We start from the raw sequence: 13,642 nt of genomic DNA, 5'->3' as shown, positions 1-13,642 counted from the left end.
TTGAATGACAAGAAAATTTCAAAACTTTAAACAGTGCATGCACCAAGGTTACTCCCACAAATGACATCACTTTTCTCACAAAACACCTCGCAGGTCCACATTCCTGCACTTCATTTGTCTTCCTAAGCTGGAGTGAATCTGTAGCTGAATATGTGAGGCCTTCTTTGTCCATGAACAAACCAACTTAACGACAGGACAGCAGGCACAGGATCAGGACTATCAATGATCAAGTGGCTGAAACTAAGAGGTAAATGTACACTTTCTTAGCAATTGGTGTGAATTGTTTTTCAACATTATGTTTTTTTTTTTGAAGTGACAAAAATACTGTAAATATGCCACACCCACCAACAGCATTCCCAACTTTGGTCGAAGAATCTAAAACCGTGTGGAGAGGGAAAAGTACTGTTCAAGTATGCGATCATTAAACAATTCGGGGCGGCACGGTGGGGAACTGGTGAGCACGTCGGCGGAGGTGCAGGATTCGGTTCCGACTCTGGCCTTCCTCTGTGAAGTTTGCATGTTCTCCCCATGCCTGCGTGAGTTTTCTCCAGGGACCCCGCTTTCCTCCCACATCCACATTCCAGAATGGCAGGTTCATGGAACATTCTAAATTGCCGCGAGCATGTGATTGTGAGCATGAATGGTTGTTTGTCTTTGTGTGCCCTGTGATTGGCAGGCAGGCAGTTCCAGGTGTCCCCCACCTACTGAAGATGGCTGGTGGGGTTGGCTCCAGCACACCCACGACGCTCGTGAGGATGAGCGGATTAGAAAATGGATGGATGGTGTTCAGGAACAGCAGCATATTAGTCATTCAGACTGTATGTTGTAAATTATCCTAACAATTGTGTCAGTGATGTATTTTCATGTCTCACCGTTTTTCGCAGTCACTTTGGTACATTTCTCAGATCAGAATTGAAATTTGCAAAACAGTGAATGCATTTCTCCAAACATACAAAGAGCAAAACATCATGGTTCCTTTGTAAAAGTCAATCTCTTTCTTGCCACCTCAACACTTAATTCAGAAATAAATATCCGCGTCAATGAACATGCGGATTAGAAAATGGAGGAATGAAAGGCAATTCATTCAACTGAAATTTAAAGTTACAAACATAGATCATTGACTGACAAACATATTTCATCTTATAACAAGATAGAAGAATTGAGGTGGTTTGTTGAAAAGCAACCAATCAAAAATTAACTGGAGTTAATTGCAATAGTTGAAGATGACTTCTCATGAGATGTCCACTACTTTTTTTCTGGAATGTTCTGATGCCACCCAGGATGTTATTGAATACTGTGAATGAAGTCGAAGTATAAGTGTGCAGCCTTCGTCAATCAGGAATGTCGGCATGTTCTGCTACATTCCATGTTTCCTTCAAACGTGTACACAGAGACAAAGCCCCGCACGCTTCACACACCGACATCTGTTCTCATGGATGACAGATAGACGTACCTGGTGGGAATGCATATTCATTTTGTTCGATTTTAACGGAGACTGTTCAGATTTTTTTTTTTTAAGAGTATGCTGAAGGCTTGTCAAGGATATGTCATACTTCAAGCACTCCTTCAGCAAGGATTTCACATCACAGACAATGACTTTTGCCGAGGTCACTGATGGATGGTGTATGGTGTCAAACTCAAGGCCTCGGGGCCAGATCTGGCCCGCCACATCATTTTAAGTGGCCCGCGACAGCAAATCAAACATATCAACTTCCACGGTTGATGCTTGGTAAAATCTTGTAAAATTTCCAATTCTCCTATGTACTAAATAACATATATTGTCATCATTTTCTTGTTACAAAACTCCTCATAACACTCACTTCAATAATAGTTGAATAAACCATTTTTCTTGACTTCTTCATGTGGTTTGACAGTCATAATGGCCTCCAAGGGAAACGGTGACTCCCATGTGGCCCGCAACAAAAATGAGTTTGACACCCCTGATATAATGGTTCACCACTTACGCCCCCACACAGTGGTCGTGTAACTCTGTGTGAGAGTGGTTGTTAGTCTTTTTGTGAATTGGGAAGTGGTGTAAAAATGGATGGGAGGTGGAATTTCACTAACTGTTGGTCTGTTCTCATAGATTCTGGCGGCGCTGTGTGTCAACGATGGAGATGAAGGTGTGGGTGGAGGATACAGTCCGAGTGGTGTGTGGCATATCCCAAACTACTTCTTGTCAGGATGTTGTCATTTCTCTCGCACAAGCAATTGGTAGGCTATTTCTTCACACTTCCCACGTCGAACTGAACCAAAACTTTTCGGCAAATTTGTTTTCAAAAAAATAATCATTACCGTGGAACTAGAGGTGTTTCTTACTTCAACATGTAAAAGGGTCTCGCTGCTAAGTAGAAACCGTGCAATATTATTAATATGATTAATTGCAAACCAATTGGACACAAATTTAGTGTACCAAACAGATGCCACGTACTTGGCCATACAAGTTTCTCAATTGTGTTCAAATACTGTTAAGACAATGTTGGAGAGCATTGTATTGGTTTACTATGTTTGACAACAGTGGTGTTTTCAATTCTTGTGAATGGCAGGTAATGTTGTGCATATTGTTTCAATGTCTTTTACCGTACTTGGATACTTCCGGGAATTTCTTTTGAAACATGAACCAACTGGAGGTCCATTAGTGTCTCCAAGCTTATGGTGTTTGACCTTTATGGTTGGAAGCATATTATTTGCCACGTATCAGGGGTGTGCATCTCTTGATGTTTTTCGAGACATGGGGCAGGATATGATTTAAGGATGTTACAATTTTAAAATGTAACGATTCAATTTTGTTCGATTTAGTCGACTTACGATTTCATTCAATATGGTACAGCTGAAGCTTTGGTCATGTTTATTAATATGCTACAACATTTAAAAGCTCTCTAAAGTACAAACTACTCAAGTTAATTCAATTCAATCAGCAAAGTCAAACCAATTTACATCGAATTATATTTGGTGTGCATCTCTCATAAGACGATTGATACTTACCATGATACATGGGCTGCGGTCTGATTCAAGGATGCAACGATTTTGAAATGAAACGATTCGATTCAATTTGTCAAAAGATTTTCCAATTTGATTTTTTTTTTTTTTTTTGGTTACACACCTACATATGACTGTATTTGTGGCTTACATTAACCTGATATCTATTTCGCAGGTCAAACCGGTCGTTATATTCTCATCTCGAAATTACGGGGCACAGAAAGAAAGTTAGGTGCCGATGAATGTCCGCTCCAGCATCTGAATAAGCTTGGACAGTTGGCCACTGAGGTCCAGTTCATTCTGCGACGGACTGGTCCGAGCCTGAGTGATGGGCAAGAGAAAAAATCCAGAGTCATTCACCCGGCTCTGCTCAAACCACAAGTATCAGAATCCTCGCAACGCAGGGAGCCAGAGAAGACTCACACCTTCCATCTGAGTGTGCCAACAGTATCCAGAAGGACTAAATCAAAGCAGGCTCTGGAATCTCCGCGTGAACCGAACGCTTCCCCTGTAAACTTTCTTGATCCTCACGACCCACCAAAGGTAAATGGCACTTCCTTCTCCTCCAAGGAGGAGATATTTAGGCAGATTCTGCAGCAACAGAGGATGCTGAAAGACTTGCAGCTTCATCTTAAAGATCTTGAGGATGAGACTGAGTGGTGGGAACATGAAACAGCATCTGCTACGATTCCTGGAAGGAATTCAGGGTATGCAGAAGAACTGGACAGACTGGAACAATGGTTTGAACATAATGAGGCAGAGCAAATGCAGAGTCAGCTCTGGAGAGAAAGGTTGCAGGAACAACTAGATAGAGAACAAGGTAGGATACCGATGTTTGTCCTTTTGGACTATCTTCAAAATCAAAACTGTCTTCCTTCATTCATTCATCACAACAGAATTGCAGAATGATCTACACCAGATACAGACATCGGTACTTGATCATAATTATCGGATCGAGGAAGTTGTGGGCCATTTGTCACATCTGGAGCGCAACATGCAACTTGAAAGCTCTCAGGTGAATGCTCAACACTCTGAAGGGATCTTGAGGACCCTGCAATGGGAGCTCAGCCATCGCATGCAGCAGAGCAAAGAAATGGATGATACTTTGTCAAGTACTTTGAAAGAGCTGCAAACTGCAGAGGACAAGCTTAGGGTATGATTTTTCATTTTGTGACCATTCTTTGCATGTGTGTAATAGTTTTTTTGCTAATTGAATCTGCATCATTGTTAGGGTATGATTTTTCATTTTGTGACCATTCTTTGAATGTGTGTAATAGGTTTTTTTTGCTAATTGAATCTGCATCATTCTTTAGGGCAAATGGGAGACAATTGAGGAGCTGAAAAAGGAGCTGAGACAATGTAACTTGCAGCATTTCATCCAGCAGACCAGTGGCACTCCACTTGTAGATCAGACAACCTCTTTGCCTGTCAATGAAACCTTCCTCCGCAATGCTGGCATTATGGAAGGGGACAAGCCTGCCGGTGCCATTTACAGTGAATGAAAATGTTAAACAATTACACATGTGAAATTGTGATCGTTCACGATACAGAGTGATATGTCATTATTCATGTTTTCCTTTTCACTGATTATGTTCCAGCTAATGAAAACCCAAAATTCACTCCCTCAACAAATTTGGAGATGCAACACCACAGCTTCATTGCTGTCTTCTGCAGCATCTTGCATATCAATTATTTTACTGCTGAGGGTCATTTTGTACCACGGCAGGAAATGATCAGTTCGACCACAGGATTCAAAGTCATGGCCCGGGGGCCAGATCTGGCCCACCACATCATTTTATGAGGCCCGCGAAAGCAAATCAAGCATGTCAAGTTCCATGATGCTTGCTAAAGTCTGAACCAAAATTTCAAATGGTCATATGTAATCCACAAAACAGTCATTATTCTTGACTTCTGATTTTAAAACTAGTTATTCGTCAATTTGTTGTGCGTTGTGTATGTAACACTGTATGTGGAGGGGATTAAACATTCATAGGGTTTCCAAAATTCATAATGGCCCTCCAAAGGAAACTGTAACTACAATGTGGCCCGTGACAAATATGAGTTTGACACCCCTGAGTTAGACACTCCGCGCATTTTGCAGGTCTTTTCAACACATTCAGGCACAATAAAGGGGACTACCCCTTTCACTAGTGGTGTGTGCGTGCGCGTACGTGCGTCATCGACTGTGTGTGCGTGCATGCGTGCGTCAGTGACTGTACGCGGGTGTGTGTGCGCGTGTGCGTGTGCGTGCGCGCGCGCGTGTGCGTATGGGTGTGTGCGCGTGCGTGTGTGTGTGCGTGTGTGTGTGTGTGCGTGCATGTGTGTGTTTGTGCGTGTGCGTACGTCGTGAGTCAATGACTCATGTGTGTGTGCGTGCGTGAGCGCATGCAAGCGTCAGTGACTGCGCGCGCGCGTGTGTGCGTGTGCGTGTGTGTGTGTGTGTGTGTGTGTGTGTGTGTGTGCGTGCGCGCGCACATGCATATGTGTGTGTGTGCACGTGTGTGTGTGCGTGTGTCCATTTGCTAATAGAGGAAGGTTGGTAAACTAGGGGTAGTAATCTTTCAGATTCAGAAAACTTTATTTATCCCCATGGGGTAATTAGGAGCTAAATGTAAGCATAGTTCCACTGGTATGAGAAGATGGAAGGTTTTTGATGTTACATTGACTATTAGACATTTTGGATAACATAACGGTGCCTTTTCTTGTTGAGCAGAAATCATTGGGTTAAGAGAGAATTGACTGCAAATGTATGATTTTATTTCATGCAAATGTCGATTTAATATGGCGTTTTTCTTTGGAATGTACTGTAAATCGTACACACAAGAAAAGTCTGCTGAGGAAACAGCACAATTATTGTCGTGATTATTTCTCCCTGTTTTCGGACCAAATTCAGGTTGTAACAAAAATCTATACAAGTGACAGCCCATTTACCATTTAAATACAGGTACTGCAGTATGTATGAATTGTAATATGCAACTATGCATAATACTTTCACAGAAGAGGCCACCTTGTGTAATCCAGTTAAGGACTTAGCAGCATGTTCCAGATTTTCTACTGTTTGTGACGGGGATAACATTCTGTTTGCCTTGCTGTGTGTCATCACCTGCAATAAGTTTACAATCTTTAATTTTTAAACACCCGTGATTTAGCTTTGGTAAATTTCATGATTAAATTTGTAAAATGAATGCATCATTTTTGGTTGACAATATCCAGATATTATATGATCAAATGTTCTGTAATCTAATCAAATTTAAATGCTTCAGGATACTGTTTTTAGGGCAATTGATTAATTTGAAAATAGGGTACTGGAGGAGTCAAAATATAGTTTTCTTTTCCTTCAACATTCAGAACGAGAAGAATCAACAAACCAATGAATCCATCCATTCATTTTCTATTTCATGTTTCCTCACTTATATCACAGTGAGCTGGAGCCTGGACCTGTCACCAGCCAATCGCAGGGCCTGTTTGATAAGAACAATCTTTCACACTCACATCTATGTACAATTTAGAGTCTCAATTCACCTCACATGCGTGTTTTTGGAAAGTCAGAGCAAACCGAAGTAGTGCAGAAAACCCACACAAGCATGGGGAGAACATGCTATCCCCACACGGGAAGGCAGGCACCCAAATTTGAACCCCCACCCTCAGGATTATGAGGCAGATGTGCTATCCACGTGTCCACTGTGCTGCCCAAAACAGTATAAACAATGAAAAGCAACAACTGTTTGTAGTTGCCAGAACAGAAGAAAAAACTAATGCACCAGTAGAATTTTGCAACTAATTAGCCCTACACTACGAATGGGAAACTTAAATCCTGTAGGGGCCCACCATTTTCCATCAGTGCTGCTGGGGGACCACATTGAACCATTGGAAATATGGACAAAAATTCAAAATGCAAGCGGAATGCCAAATACATCAATTTAATGTATTTTATTTTTCACATGAGATTTCTCCATTTTACATACCACTACATTCACCCAACAACAAAGGGTTTGAAGCAAACTATAAAATAACCACGTACCATGTACATCACCAAAGTGCAAAGGGCTCTCTTGCAAAAAATAAAAAATAAATAAAAACATTCAAGGATGGCACAAAACTGTTGAACAGCAAACCAACATTCAGTGTGGCATGGCTCAGTGGGAGAGTGGTCATCTCCCATTCCAGAGGTTGGGGCTTCAATCCATGGCCATTGCGATCTTGTTGAGGTGTCCTTGAAAGATACCGAACCCCCATTTGCTCTTCCTGAAGTGCCATCAGTAGGTAAATGAGGAAAAGTGTAAAGTGCCTTGAGTACTAAATGTCGAAAAGTTCTCCTATATAAGTAACGCCCCACTCATCTTTTTACTGTCAATCTAACACAAATACATACATGATGAAAATGATGCTATCTTACACAATGTAAGTAAAATCATGATAGGAGGCTCGCCTTCAAAATTGAATAATTAGACAAAAATCTAAATTTTCCCCTGGTTGGGGACCTCCTGCTGTAGGGTGTGGGCCCACTGTCCAATACTATACTACTGTATATTCTACAACCACAATAAAATTTTAAATTGAGTACTGCAGTCAGCAGTAATATTTACCGGATACTGCTTGTGCTGCATCATGCTGCACTGAAGCAGAATTACTAGTGAGAATAAGAAGCCTGTGTACATGAAAAATTAACATGAATGAACAGATGAGGCACATGTTGCAACACAGGTATACACTGTCCTCAAATTCTGAAGATAATCCCTCATGACAATATCCCTGCCTCAGCTCTCTTAACGGCTTTGTGTATGACCACGATATAAAGGGGGCGGCACAATGAAAGCACAGAACAGGGAGTGCAAAAAGAAAGAGAAACTTCTCTTTGTTTTGCATCTTTTTCTTCTCAGGCCTTCCAGACTGCATCTTCTTCTGGATTCAACCAAACCCCAAACTGACATACAGGTTAGGCTCCTGCTACATTGTCCTATGAGTTTTACTGAAGTTTGGAGTGACTTGAAATTTAATCACAGATAAACAATTGACCTATCCCAGTCAATACATAGTGGAGGGGCGTCGGACTTATGACTCGTCAGGTCAACGCTTTAAATGCTGGGTTGTTTTCCAAACCTACGGGTTAATTATTTTGACACGTCAGACTGATTTGAAGATTGGATTTGGGCAGGCTCAAGAGGTGAAAATCGTCGACACTTTGGACAGGTTCACATTTTGAAGTTTAAGTACCGGTACTATATATTTAGGACTCTATTTTCATAGATAGCGCACGTGTGCTTGGCGTAAAAACTGGCGCATCTGGATTTTTGTTGCAGGGAAAGTCTGGTTTACTGTTTTTGAGAATTTGGCAGACCGCATTGCTCCATGCTGGGCATTCCAGTGCACTGAGGGTGTTTTCTTTTTCATGTCTTCAACACACCTGATATTTTGGCAGATTTGATCGAAGCGCAGGCAGACATATTCTGAGCTCCACAGACGTGTGTGGTGGATGGAATTGTATTTCATGAATAAATATGACAACAGAGTACATCAAACCCTCTGAATCACTATACAAATCAATAAATTAATTCATTGAGTGCATTATTATTATCGTCTTTGAATTAATAGAAGCACTCTGTCTTGCTGTGTCACAACTGTGTGTGTGTGTGTGTGTGTGTGTGTGTGTGATGGTCGTGAAGGGTTATCACACACAGACGCACGATTGTGGTGGAAGATGAAGTGCACACTTCACAGTGACCACCATTTTATCCACAAGGGGGGATCTTGCAGTTTCTATAACGTACTTTGTGTGCATCTTATTTCCTATCTGGACTCCAGCGGGTGTGTTCATTACTTTCGCTGTGTAGACCGCGTGCTTTGCCTGCGCTGAAATTAAAAGGAATTAGAGGATCCGTTTCCTTCGCTTTTTGGGGATTCCGTGCAAGCATCCCTTTCTAACTACACTCGTCTATGAAAATACCAAAAGAAAACTCCATCCATACGTGCACAGTTAGCCTTCGCACTAAACTTGAACTGGAGATGAAAATAGCGCCCTGAATGTAACATTTTTAGAAAACGTTGAGGGAGGCTGGGTGGCTCAGTGGGTGACACTGCTGACTTTGGACACTGTGGTTGGGGTTCATATCCGAGTCAACGTGGAGAACCCCCCCACTCACCACCAACACCACCCTCAACACCCACAGAAAACGGCTTTGTTGCACGCATAAGGAGGACATCCGGTGTTTAAAAACTGCCAAACATACAAATGACTCGTGACAACCCCTGACACGACTTCTTAGAAAAACTTGTTTGTAAAATGGTTTGGTACACTGTATTTTTAGAGCAGCTTTTTACGGGAATATACTGTAATAGTGGACAAACGTGGGCATGTACTGTATGCCAAAATGACGGCAGCCGTGTATTGACTTGGACCTATTTTATCACAAAAGTGTGTTCCATTCATTCAATGTTTTACTGTATTTGTGGGAAATAATGCAGTAATTTATTGGTTTCCTAGAAATGAATGGGGCGGCAGAACCAGAGGGCGCCAATGCCAATCCTCCCAAGTCAAAGGAGAAGGAGACAAGACTGTTTAAGAGCAAGCCTCCCAAAGCTGGACAGAAGGAGTAAGTTGACAGTCAACACAAGTCACGGATCATTACAATGTTAACATTTTAAATTATATAGTGAAATCTTCTTCTTAGATTTGATGATGTTCCTGGGATGGATGGCATCAGAGGTACAGTACCCATCACTGGAATAAGTAAGTAGCGACCAACACTGTTTGAACATGTGTTTTCTTGCTTTGCTTTAGATGCAGAAGTCATCTGCCCCTGGGAGGCTTTTGGGGACATGGAGCTGAGTGATCTGGCCCAGTTTGGGATTGTCTAAAGACTGTGCCACCAAAACGCAATTCATTCAGATTTATTGTTCTTTCGAATGTTTGCTGGAAAGCTGGTATGGGTTGTAAATGGGAACAGCTGACACTGTGAAATGGAGGAAGATCTTGAGGTGTAACATTTCACATTTTGCGCTGCTTGCTACAGCTTCAACATTAAGAATCTTTTTTTTTTTCTAGTCGCTTTTAGGAGTATCGTACCTTGTTGTCCTTCTTTAGCCCAGCATTTGTAAAAGTGTAACACACTGTACTCCTGCTTGGGTTTGAATCACGTAAAATGTAAATCTATGCTTCTGTGCTGTTTAATGTTAACTTGTAATAAATTCATATTTGAATAACCTTTTCTGTGGGACTCACTTTTTATTTGTTTGATATGGATACGTGAACCATTTTCAGTGGGAGTGTTTCAGCACCCCCTGGACTGAGAAAATTTGCCCATTTTCATGTATGTACATATCATTATATTTCTCGTATGGTTTGAATCAAACATCCATGCTGTCATTCCAAAACTTATAGTGCCAGAGGCCAATTTGAGTTCTTAAAATCCTCTGAATCCAATCAAAATGTCAACATATGAGAGTCAGTAATTCCCAGGGTGGCGGCCCGGTGGTCCAGTGGTTAGCGCGTCGACCTCACAGTGCAGAGTTTCAATTCCAGCTCCGGCCTCCCTGTGTGGAGTTTGCATGTTCTCCCCGGGCCTGCGTGGGTTTTCACCGGGTACTCCGGTTTCCTCCCACATTCCAAAAACATGCATGGCAGGCTGATTGAACATTCTAAATTGTCCCTAGGTGTGAGTGTGAGTCCTCTCTGTGTGCCCTGTGATTGGCTGGCAACTAGTTCAGGGTGTCCCCCGCCTACTGCCCGTAGACAGCTGGTATAGGCTCCAGCACCCCCCGAAACCCTTGTGAGGATAAGCAGATCGGAAAATGAATGAATGAATAATTCCCAGAGCAGTGAATCAATTTATGAAATCTCTGTTCCATGAATGAATAATTCCCAGAGCAGTGAATCAATTTATGAAATCTCTGTTCCATGAATGAATAATTCCCAGAGCAGTGAATCAATTTATGAAATCTCTGTTCCATGAATGAATAATTCCCAGAGCAGTGAATCAATTTATGAAATCTCTGTTCCATAAATACTCCTAAATCTACTGTCTGGAATGACAAAACTCCTATTAAACCTCCAGATACTACATAACAGTTATCTAAAATGTCTGATCTCGATTTAAATACTCCTTAAAAGTTACATAAATACTGAGTAAATCAACTGACGGGGTCTGCTTAGTTACATATATACAGATTTGGATTGAAAGTGGACTGGAATATTCCATTTGCTAAAATACAGTATATACTGTATTTAACCAGAATGAGCATACAGGAACATGGAGACCTATCAGTGCGATTCACTCATCTTCACAAGGCTTGGGGGTGTGCTGGTGCCTATGCCAGCTGTCTTCGAGCAGTACACCCTGAATTGGTTCCCAGCCAAACGTAGGGCACATATGGACAGAGAACCACTAATCACACCTCGGGACAATTTCGAGTGTTCAATCAACCTACCATGCATGCTTTTGGAATGTGACAGGAAACCGGAGTACCCAGACAAAACCCACAGAGGCACGGGGAGAACATGCAAACTCCACACAGCCCGGAATTAAACCTATGACATCTGACAAACGCCTCATTCTGTTTCACCCATGCCAGTCTTGTCTATGTTCCTCTGAACAGGATGTAACTGGGAAGTGAATTCTTTGTGTGTTTCTTGCATACATGGTCAATAAATCTGATTCGGTTTCTGAACTGTGAGGCGGATATACTAACCAGGTTACACTGTGTTGCTGACATGACCACATTCTCGCTTTTCTTCCACTCAACAATTTAACACTCCTTTCTTTATCCAACTACTGTACAAAGTACAATATTCACTGTGTTTGGAAAACTGCAATATCCATAGACTTAGCAAAATCACAGCACATTCTTCTGAGCCATGGTGCCTCCCTGACGAACATATTGTAATGTAAAAAATAATGAATAAGAAGATACAGAAGGACACCTGATTCCTCACACTTTCTTGCTTTCCTTTTTATTTAGTCCTCTTGCACTTAATGGTGCGTAGAGCCAAACATTGCAACCAGGTCTCTCCATCTGGGTCTATTGTGGGTAAGATGTTGAGCTTGTGCCAGGGTCACATTGCAGGCCTCAAGGTCCAGGTCTATTACATCCAGCCAGCGAGTGTGGGGGGCACCTCTGGGTCGTCTCCAACCAGCTTGCTGGGTTGTTGAAGGCCAAGATGGTGAGGGTTGGGTGTTCCTGGGGCAGGCGGATGACATGGCCATACCATCGCACTCGGCACATTGCTGCGAGACGGGAGGCTGGTGGTCGTTTCGTTTTGTCTCTTAGAGTCTGATTTGTGATGTGCTGAGTCCACGACATACCTTCATTCCTCCTGAGGGCCCTGGAGTCAAACCCATCAAGCCTGGCCGCAAGAGTGCTATTCAGTGGCCAGGTTTCGGAGCAGTAGAGGAGGACAGAGATGACTGAGGCATTGTTGACTCTGAGCTTTGTTTCCCGGGATATGTGCCGGTGGCGCCACAGCGGTCTCCACAGGGACTGCGTGACAGAGGCTGCAAGGGCGCGGCAACGGTCAACCTCTGTTTTGAGGTCTCCATTGTTAGTCACTGTCAAGCCGAGATATTGAAATTCCTCACACTAGTACTCACTAAAGTCACTAAACAAATAACTACATTACAGAACACACAGGAAAGGAAGACTGTCTGTAAAGAACATTGTGAAATACATTGTGGGAGTATTCAAATTCACATTTTTGTCTGAGGGATATTTCTGTTTTAGGTTTGTGACTGCTAAAAACGAAAATATTAAGATTTGTTGTATACTCTGTGCGATCAATAGAGTTTTGACAGTGGCTTCAATAAGATAACAAAAAGAAACAAAAAAAAAGCAGCAGGTTACTCTTAAAAGCAACCGGATGTCATTTGTATCTTAAACGGGGTTGTCGGTATCTGCTGAATGTAATCATTACAGTAACTTGTAATCTACAATTGTTACCTTTAAAGCAAGTAATCACTCAAGTGACTAAGTTACGTTTTCAAGTCAAGTGCAGCAACACTATCATCAATCGATTGCTGTCAAAATGGACCTAAACTAGATTTTGGTTGGTACTGTGTACGCGTGTGGCAACTCTGATCCCAGGATTGCTCTTGTGCCCAAATTTCCAGGGAATGTTGGTCCACTATAACATACATGGCAATTTTCCGCGGATCCGCGGAAATCCGCCGTTTTATTTCTTAAATTGATCATTTTTGTGAATCGTCTAAATCCGTTGAGAAAAATTTAGGGGCGGTGAGATACCTTATCGTCGAGTTTTCACGAGCTCTCCCGAACAGTCTCTCTATTTTCCGTTTGTAAACAGTCCTGCGATTGGACGTGTATGAAAGCTTCATTTAATCAGATCATTGACGGCATTATTTGTTGCGGGAGTCTTAGCTCGATTATATACGGCCCAGCGATTGGTTAACTACAAGCGATTGGACCAATCAAATTGCATGTAACATATTGTTTTACCTGATTCATGGCGGCCTCTTCGTCTCGCAAATTCATTGTTCTCGGATCGTTTTGAGCGGAATTATGAAATTTTTGACGAAAGATCAGGAGTCTTCAATCCTAGAAATTGACTCAAATGTCAAGAATAAATTCCGATTGGACTGGCTTGACAGAAAAGTCACTGTAAAGGTTAAAATTGGTTCCAAGTTCGACGAAGTTACAGAAGCTCTTGGACAAT

General features: G+C 42.0%; 2 protein-coding genes across 4 annotated transcripts; both read left to right on the top strand.

The window, feature by feature from the left end:
* On the top strand, window positions 1-4,805 carry LOC109529174 (ras association domain-containing protein 8-like). 3 transcript variants are annotated; one of them, XM_019892417.1, is made up of 6 exons: window positions 1-247; window positions 2,087-2,214; window positions 3,155-3,522; window positions 3,604-3,799; window positions 3,876-4,132; window positions 4,293-4,805. In XM_019892417.1, the coding sequence occupies exons 2-6, from the start codon at window positions 2,112-2,114 to the stop codon at window positions 4,479-4,481; spliced, it is 1,113 nt and encodes a 370-aa protein (XP_019747976.1). In that variant the 5' UTR covers window positions 1-247; window positions 2,087-2,111; the 3' UTR covers window positions 4,482-4,805. The 3 variants fall into 3 exon arrangements, with proteins under 3 accessions (XP_019747976.1, XP_019747957.1, XP_019747966.1); XM_019892398.1 differs by having other exon boundaries at window positions 7-247; window positions 3,155-3,799; XM_019892407.1 differs by lacking the exon at window positions 1-247 and adding an exon at window positions 751-818 and having other exon boundaries at window positions 3,155-3,799.
* Window positions 4,806-7,115: 2,310 nt separating this feature from the next.
* LOC109529188 (retinal cone rhodopsin-sensitive cGMP 3',5'-cyclic phosphodiesterase subunit gamma-like) lies at window positions 7,116-10,184 on the top strand. The gene is made up of 4 exons (XM_019892431.1): window positions 7,116-7,914; window positions 9,461-9,569; window positions 9,648-9,682; window positions 9,758-10,184. The coding sequence occupies exons 2-4, from the start codon at window positions 9,463-9,465 to the stop codon at window positions 9,832-9,834; spliced, it is 219 nt and encodes a 72-aa protein (XP_019747990.1). The 5' UTR covers window positions 7,116-7,914; window positions 9,461-9,462; the 3' UTR covers window positions 9,835-10,184.
* The last annotated feature ends 3,458 nt before the right edge of the window (window positions 10,185-13,642 follow it).

This window comes from Hippocampus comes, unplaced genomic scaffold (genome assembly GCF_001891065.2).
Source record: "Hippocampus comes isolate QL1 unplaced genomic scaffold, H_comes_QL1_v1.1 scaffold198, whole genome shotgun sequence".
In the NCBI taxonomy this organism is placed as follows: Eukaryota; Metazoa; Chordata; class Actinopteri; order Syngnathiformes; family Syngnathidae; genus Hippocampus; species Hippocampus comes.
This window is presented reverse-complemented; position numbering and strand designations above follow the sequence as displayed.

Bases quoted from the DNA above. Each gene is read 5' to 3' on its own strand.
- LOC109529174 (XM_019892398.1), top strand. From the start codon at position 2,112: ATGGAGATGAAGGTGTGGGTGGAGGATACAGTCCGAGTGGTGTGTGGC. The intron at 2,215-3,154 runs GTAGGCTATTTC...TCTATTTCGCAG, and splicing joins TTCTCTCGCACAAGCAATTG to GTCAAACCGGTCGTTATATT. The intron at 3,800-3,875 runs GTAGGATACCGA...TCATCACAACAG, and splicing joins ACAACTAGATAGAGAACAAG to AATTGCAGAATGATCTACAC.
- LOC109529188 (XM_019892431.1), top strand. From the start codon at position 9,463: ATGAATGGGGCGGCAGAACCAGAGGGCGCCAATGCCAATCCTCCCAAG. The intron at 9,570-9,647 runs GTAAGTTGACAG...TCTTCTTCTTAG, and splicing joins CCCAAAGCTGGACAGAAGGA to ATTTGATGATGTTCCTGGGA. The intron at 9,683-9,757 runs GTACAGTACCCA...GCTTTGCTTTAG, and splicing joins TGGGATGGATGGCATCAGAG to ATGCAGAAGTCATCTGCCCC.